Source organism: Oncorhynchus mykiss, unplaced genomic scaffold (assembly GCF_013265735.2).
Source record: "Oncorhynchus mykiss isolate Arlee unplaced genomic scaffold, USDA_OmykA_1.1 un_scaffold_173, whole genome shotgun sequence".
Taxonomy (NCBI): Eukaryota; Metazoa; Chordata; class Actinopteri; order Salmoniformes; family Salmonidae; genus Oncorhynchus; species Oncorhynchus mykiss.
Window position 1 is genome coordinate 715034 of NW_023493670.1, and position 8492 is coordinate 723525.

The 8492-nt window shown below is 41.6% G+C and overlaps 2 protein-coding genes across 2 annotated transcripts in view; both read right to left on the bottom strand.

The window, feature by feature from the left end:
- Window positions 1-5329, bottom strand: part of LOC110518717 (zinc finger protein 501-like) — a 14732-nt gene extending 9403 nt beyond the window's left edge. The window contains exons 1-3 of the mRNA XM_036972538.1: window positions 5260-5329; window positions 1207-1304; window positions 893-1076 (exon numbers count right to left, since the gene is read on the bottom strand). Coding sequence (XP_036828433.1) covers window positions 893-1076; window positions 1207-1304; window positions 5260-5329 — 352 coding nt within the window. The remainder of the gene's footprint in view (window positions 1-892; window positions 1077-1206; window positions 1305-5259) is intronic.
- Window positions 5330-6526: 1197 nt separating this feature from the next.
- On the bottom strand, window positions 6527-8010 carry LOC118947615 (zinc finger protein 239-like; the record flags this gene model as incomplete). Its single annotated transcript, XM_036972549.1, has 1 exon — window positions 6527-8010. A coding segment is annotated over one exon (744 nt), but the record flags the coding sequence as incomplete, so codon positions are not given.
- Window positions 8011-8492: the final 482 nt, after the last annotated feature.

The following is an 8492-nucleotide window of genomic DNA, read 5'->3' on the forward strand; positions in this document are numbered from 1 at the left end:
ATATGAGTCTAGAAGGAGAGTTTACAGCCTAACCAGACACCTAGGTTATTTATAGTTGTCCCATATTCTAAATCAGAACCATCCAGAGTAGTGATGTTGGACGGGCGGGCAGGTGCAGGCAGTGATCGTTTGAAGAGCATGCATTTAGTTTTACTTGTATTTAAGAGCAATTGGAGGCCACGGAAGGAGAGTTGTATGGCATTGAAGCTCGTCTGGAGGGTTGTTAACACAGTGTCCAAAGAAGGACCAGAAGTATACAGAATGGTGTCGTCTGCGTAGAGGTGGATCAGAGACTCACCAGCAGCAAGAGCGACATCATTGATGTATACAGAGAAGAGAGTCGGACCAAGAATTGAACCCTGTGGCACCCCCATAGAGACTGCCAGAGGCCCGAACAAAAGGCCCTCCGATTTGACACACTGAACTCTATCAGAGAAGTTGTTGGTGACGAGGCAATCATTTGAGAAACCAAGGCTGTTGAGTCTGCAGATGAGGATGTGGTGATTGACAGAGTCGAAAGCCTTGGCCAGGTCAATGAATACGGCTGCACAGTAATGTTTCTTATCGATGGCGGTTAAGATATCATTTAGGACCTTGAGCGTGGCTGAGGTGAACCCATGACCAGCTCTGAAACCAGATTGCATAGCGGAGAAGGTACGGTGGGATTCGAAATGGTCAGCAATCCGTTTGTTGACTTGGCTTTCGAAGACCCTAGAAAGGCAGGGTAGGATAGATATAGGTCTGTAGCAGTTTGGGTCAAGAGTGTCCCCCCCTTTGAAGAGGGGGATGACCGCAGCTGCTTTCCAATCTTTGGGAATCTCAGACGACACGAAAGAGAGGTTGAACAGGCTAGTAATCATTTTATTTGTTGAAACTGAACTACAGCACTTACTTTGATGAGTCAAATCTGATCCGTTCATCTCTTCTCCTCCTCTCACAGTTCCACTCAGCCCCGTTGTTTTCCTGCAGTCCACCAGCAGCACAGACAACCTCTTCATACCCAGCAGTAAGGTGCTACTGGGAGAGGCACGACACGGTGACTCCGGGAGGGAGGAGGGGGGCAGGCTATCGTTGTCCTGGTAACCATAAAGAGGGGACACAGACACATATCATTATGGATGCTGATGTCACTGTTGTCATAAAGTGCTTTCCAGAAACCCAGCCCCAGATAGAGCAAGCTGTATGCTAGACCAGACCAAGCTGTACCATCTGGTGTTCTGATCTGGAGAGACTCTTCTCTGCCTCGTCAGCATCAGGATGTTGTTGAGGCTCCCCAGAAGATCCATAATAGTCATGTCTCTCTCCTGTGTGAACGAGAACATCAAACAGATATTGAACTTATTGATCTTTCTTTGAAAATCATAGGGTCTTAGACGAGGCATTAATATATCTCAACTGGGCATATAATGCAAATGTGAAAGGGTTGTTGCACGAAACAGGTGTATTTTGCATCCCTTCAATATTTTATGAAGAAATTATGCTCCAATATTGAATTTTAAAAGCCTGTTGCAATAGATGAGGTGCAGTTTAATGTAGACCACATGGAGAATTCAATACATAATCTAAAAGTCCCCAAAATATATGTAGCAATGGCAGATTGACCCTTTAACAATTCCTACAGTACTGAACAACATATTCAAGTGTAGAACTTCAGTAGAATGCCCCTTACAACCCCCACATTCAATAACTGCATAGTTTGTGTCCCTGTTGAAGACAGTACTCACTGGTGTTAATCAGATATTCTGTCTCCTCCTCTTTCACTCCCAAAACGTCTTCCTCCTTCACCTTTATTGAGACAGCATCCTCTTCCTCTCGAAACGGTTCTTTCTCTTCCTCCATTTTCATTCTGAATAATTCTTTCTCTCCTTTCACTGTAATATCCTCCTCTTCGTCTTTCACGACAATGTTCAGCGCCAGAGCATCTTTCTCTCCTTTCACTGTAATATCCTCCTCTTCTTCGTCTTTCACGACAATGTTCAGCGCCAGAGCTTCTTTCTCCGTACAGCAGACATCCACTTCTTTAGCAGAGGAGTAGTTTAGTGAGCTCATGGTCAGTGATGTTAGTTAGCATTAGCGACTAGCCTAGTGCTAGGCTCAGTATCAATATTTAACAAGTTTGCAAATTGAACAAGGAAATTAGGTTAAAGTTAACCAGTAGATACGTCGCCAGAAATGTGTTTTCAACACTGAGATTAGCTAATGTACATTAATAATGTCTAAAACCTCAATCTTTCAGTTTTATGTTGGCTAGCTAGCTACCGAGGTGGTTGAAAGAGTAGCCGTGTTGTTCCTGAGGAAGCGTCCCGTCCAGTCCATTATACGTCACACAAGAAGCATCACCCGAAAGACGCTCATCGCCATCTGCTGGCTGGAGTGTGTAACGCAGTTTGGAAACAATAGTTACTACACTTTTGTATTGGAAAAACCGTCATAATAATTCAACAATAAACTGATATATTTTCTCTTACAAATAATAATTTCCGGTACACAGACGTAGAAGCTTAATATGAATATGTAGATGATGATGATTAAATACTTATATGAATAGGTGGTGTGTTAATGTGTGTTTTCTCTGTTAATTTTTTACATTCGTTTTAATCTAGATGCGACCATGCTACCCACTTCAATCAGTGTAAGATACAAACCATCCTGTAAACAACAGTGCAAATGCATCACATGCAAATAGCACTTGATTTTCTGATTATCTGTAGTGCTATACACTGGGTATAAAAAACTTTAGGAACACCTGCTCCTTCCTTGACATAGACTGACTAGGTGAATCCATGTGAAAGCTATGATCCCTTATTGATGTCACTAGTTAAATCCACTTCAATCAGTTTCGATGAAGAGGGGGAGACAGGTTAAATAAGGATTTTTAAGCCTTGAGACAAATGAGACATGGATTGTGTATGTGTGCCATTCGGATGGTGAATGGGGAAGACAAAATATTATAAGGGTCATTGAACAGGGTATGATAGTAGGTGCCGGGCGCACCGGTTTGTGTCAAGAACTGCAACGCTACAGCTTCCCATGTGCACCAAGAATGGTCCACCAGCCAAAACAGTGGCGGTCAGTGCCGTTTCAGATGAGGGAGGACCGTTTGTTTTTTCATGAGCATGGCCTTAATTCTATTACAGCATATTGGACGACTGTCATTCATATTTCACTCACCCTGTTCAATGTAACAGCAATAGGTTTAGGCTACTACATGATACTCTAATTGTCCCTATACCCATCATGAGGTAGCAACCTAGCCTATGAATGAAAGTTTAGAATGTAGGTGCACACTGGTCGAGAGAAAAATACTGCCTAGCACACTCTTGACTACATCTAGCTGATAAATGGGTGTCATCAGTAGTCCAACAGTTTCAAACAAGAGATTCTATTGGACAAATGTTGATCCCGGTTTTGTTCCGTTTATGTAATGTTTGTCAACAGAATCGGAGGACTGAATACACCCCTGATCATGCATAAACACAGTTCACTTTCATTACAGACACGTTGTATTCCTTCTTGCATCTATGTGCTCTCCTCTTATCACCTTCTCCCTTTGTTTCTGTACTTCAGTGCACAACACATCAGCTGTATATGACCAGGCAAAAAAACCTTTCCAAGCCAAACCATTTCATAACTGCTACACACAGCTTACATTGTTGTCAACATATTAGCTAAAGTAACATCATAGTCAACAGAGCTAATAGAACTAACCTGCTACAATCATAGCATCGCTCTGTTTGAGCCAAGTGTTTGAGTAGGCTAAACAAGATAGCTGCATTTGCTAGCTAATTAAGTGAAAATGTAAGTGCAAAATAAGTGACGAAATATCTCTCTCTCGCTTTTCCTTCATTTTGGAATAAAATAATTTGTTCAAAACTGTTCAACTATTGTATTTTTCTCTCTTTTAGTCAACTACTCACCACATGTTATGCACTGCAGTGCTAGCTAGCTGTAGCTTTTGCTTTCAGTACTAGATTAATTCTCTGATCCTTTAATTGGGTGGACAACATGTCAGTTCATGCTGCAAGAGCCCTGATAGGTTGGAGGACATCCTCCGGAAGTTGTCATAATTATTGTGTAAGTCTATAGAAGCCTTGAGAACCATAATCCTCCTAGGTTTTGTATTGAAGTAAATGTACCTAGAGGAGGATGCAAAATAGTATGTTTTAATCAATTATTTGGTGACGTGATTATATTTAGTATAGTTTTATCTAAAAAAAAAAAATCAGTGAGGAGGAGGGTCCTCCCCTTCCTCCTCTGAGGAGTCAACATGGGCCAGCATCCCTGTGGAACACTTTCGACAGCTTGAAGAGTCAATGAATTGAGGCTGTTCTGAGGGAGAAAGGGGAGGGTCCAACTCCATATTAGGAAGGTGTTCCAAATCTTTGGTATAATCAGTGGATATATCTGTCATTTAGCAGACACTTTTATCCAAAGTGATTTGCAGTCATGTGTGCAAATACTTTACATATGGGTGGTCCCAGGAATCAAACCCACTACCCTAGTTTTACAAGCACCATACTCTACCAACTGAGCTACAGGACCACAAGAAATGATCAAGGAATGACGCAGAGAAAATAAAAACACACACACACACACATACACACACACACACACACACACACACACACACACACAGCCTGAATTTGAAAAATCAAATTTAATTAAAGACAGTAACATTGAAACTGACAAACTCCATATTTAGTTCAAATCAAATGTTATTTGTCATACATACAACAGGTGTAGACGTCACTGTGAAATGCTGAATACAACTGCTATAGCTATACCTTACCGTGAAATGCTTCTTACAAGCACAGCCTGGAATCTAACCAAGGAAATTCTTACTGACAAGCACTTACACACAATGTAGTTAAGAAAAATAAGAGTTAAGAAAATATTTACTATATAAAAACATTTAAAAAAGTAACACAATGAAATATCAATAACAAGGCTATATACAGGAGGTACCAGTACAGAGTCAATGTGGAGGCTATATACAGGGGGTACCAGTACAGAGACAATGTGGAGGCTATATACAGGAGATACCAGTACAGAGTTAATCTGAATAACTTCAACATGGACAATATGAGAACACTGATGGCTCAATATGGTTTTCTGAGGGATGACGGCTTCATATTCATTCCATATTCTCTGCTCAACAACACTGACTGAGAATCAATCTGGTTGATTCTCTGCTCACAACAAACTTTGCTGTGTCCAGGCTGTCACTTCTGTCATCAGCTACTAACACCAGTGCTGTACCTTTGTCCTTGTCCCTGGATGACGGCTTCCTGCTCCCTCTTCCATAGTGAGAACACTGATGGCTCAACATGGTTTTCTGAGAGACTGGATGACGGCTGCCTGCTCAATCTTCCATAGTGGGAACACTGCTAGCTCAACATGGGCTTCCTGGTTATGAAAGAAAGTGTGATGGTCAATGGTAGCCACTCCCATTGTTTGAAGCAGTTGTGGTCTTTGTTGGCATGTATCCAGACCCCAGAATGGTAGTAGAAAGGAGCCTGTTCCCTGCATGCTTCCTCACAATCATTGGCTGCCTCAACCACACCCCCACCTGACTTCATTCCTACAGCCTTCATCTCCGTCCCTGGAGTCTCTTCACTGACTGATCTTCATTCCTACAGCCTTCATCACCATCCCTGGAGTCTCTTCACTGACTGATCTTCATTCCTACAGCCTTCATCTCCGTCCCTGGAGTCTCTTAACCGAGTAAGTATAGATAGTATAAGAAACCTGCCCCATTCTACTTGTCTATTATCTTTGTTTAGAAATAGTCATTTGTGTGACCTACTGATTTTCCCTACAATTTATTTATTTTTCAATGCCAACAGACAATTTGTTAGTTCGTTTGACATGGTGGGTTCTTTTTGTGTCAGTAAAAATGTATAAGGGAGAAATGGCGATGGAAACTCCTTTATGCGCAAATATTTATATAATAACCATCACATCTTAGTTAACTTGGAGTCACGTGATGAAATGTTGATTGTTCCTCCCACTACGATTTGGGAACCCATGCAGTTTATTAGGCTACAGATGAAATAAGTTATGAACTTCACAGGGTGGTGAAAGTGCACGTGATGAGCTTGGGCTGGCAGGGTAGCCTAGTGGTTAGAGCGTTGGACTAGTAAAGGTTGCAAGTTCATATCCCCGAGCTGACAAGGTACAAATCTGTCGTTCTGCAGTTAACCCACTGTTCCTAGACCAGTTAACCCACTGTTCCTAGACCAGTTAACCCACTGTTCCTAGACCAGTTAACCCACTGTTCCTAGACCAGTTAACCCACTGTTCCTAGACCAGTGTTCCTAGACCAGTTAACCCACTGTTCCTAGACCAGTTAACCCACTGTTCCTAGACCAGTTAACCCACTGTTCCTAGACCAGTGTTCCCAGGCCGTCATTGAAAATGTGAATTTGTTCTTAACTGACCTTAAATAAAAATGCTCCTTTCCAATACATTTTGAGGGTCTTATTCTGGTGACATTTGACAAATAAAATAATAATCTCATCATTCGGGTAACAACGTTTATTCAACCAGTGGGAGGCTTGTAAAATGCCTGTTGTTATGGTGACATATTTGAAGGTCTTATTCTGATTATCTGTAGTGCTGGAGGAATGACACACTCAGATAAACACACAATGTCAGACTTTAAAAAAGGACCATTTAAACACATGGAATCTGATCTACTCTGTATTCAAACTGACAGACTCCATATTCACTTCATGTTTTCTAATGAAAACATTCAAATATATGTTTGAGTATACTTTGTACAATTCAATTTCATAAACAATTAAACACAGTCAATAAAATAAGACAATGGGAGCACTGTGTATGTTCTCTGATGAATTTTAAGTCAATGTGATGTGAAATATCAGTTTACACAGTAGGATAAGTTATTTTTCTCTGTGTGGATCCTCACCTGCCTTATAAGTGACATTTGTAAGGCTTCTCCCATGGGTGTATTTAGATCATGATATTTCATGTTTCCTATCAAGCTAAAACTCATTCCACACCAGGCGCAAAGGAAAGGCTTCTCCCCTGTGTGTATTCTCTCATGTCTTTTCAGGCCCCCTAAATGGTTAAAACATATTCCACACAGGGCGCAATGGAAAGGCTTCTCCCCTGTGTGTATTCTCTCATGTCTTTTCAGGCCCCCTAAATGGTTAAAACATATTCCACACAGGGCGCAATGGAAAGGCTTCTCCCCTGTGTGTATTCTCTCATGTCTTTTCAGGCTCCCTAAATGGTTAAAACTCATTCCACACAGGGCGCAATGGAAAGACTTTGGTGTGTGTCCACATGTCTTTTCAGGCTTCCTAACCTGGTAAACCTAGATCCACACTGAGAGCAGTGGTAAGGCTTATCCCCTGTGTGTATTTGCTCATGAGCTTTCATGTTTCCTAACATGCTAAAACTCTTTCCACACTGGGCGCAATGGTATGGCTTCTCCCCAGTGTGTATTCGCAGATGAGACTGCAGGTTTCCTAACATGCGAAAACTCTTTCCACAATGGGTGCAATGGTATGGCTTCTCCCCTGTGTGTAATCGTGCATGAGATTGCAGGTTTCCTAACGAGCCAAAACTCTTTCCACACTGGGCACAACGGTATGGCTTCTCCCCTGTGTGTATTCGCTCATGAGTTATTAGGCCTCCTAACCTGTTAAAACTCTTTCCACAATGGGAGCAGTGGTAAGGCTTCTCCCCTGTGTGTATTCGGCCATGAACTTTCAGGCTTCCTTGCTGTCTAAAACCCTTTCCACAATGGGAGCAGTGGTAAGGTTTCTCCCCTGTGTGTATTCGGCCATGAGCTTTCAGGCTTCCTTGCTGTCTAAAACACTTTCCACACTGGGAGCAGTGGTAAGGCTTTTCCCCTGTGTGACTCTTCTCATGTCTTTTCAGGCTTCCTAACTTGGCAAAACTCTTTCCAATCTGGGAGCAGAGGTGTCGTCTTGCTGGTTTGGACGTCTCTGGTTCCTCCAAGTTTGGTTTTCCTCCTGCCAAAGACAGTGTTTATTTAAGGAGAGAACAGAATTAAATCTCCACATGATAAAACTGCCTTGCAGTTTAATCCAGTTTAATCCAAATCAGATCCCTCAATAACCTGAGGTCAGTTTTCAAACATTTCATCATTTAAAACAATCTTGGTGTGATTTTAAAACAAATGTTGTAGAGCTTCCTGTTAATATGTTTACCAGGAACTTACTTATTCATATTCTTATTTTTCTTTCTGTTTTACAAGTCAGAACACAAACAACTAAACAGTTCTACGACACAGACATCTCTGGATTCCAATTGAACAGGTGGTTATAAATGCACGGAAACTCCTTTATGCGCAAATATTTATATAATAACCATCACATCTTAGTTAACTTGGAGTCACGTGATGAAATGTTGATTGTTCCTCCCACTACGATTTGGGAACCCATGCAGTTTATTAGGCTACAGATGAAATAAGTTATGAACTTCACAGGGTGGTGAAA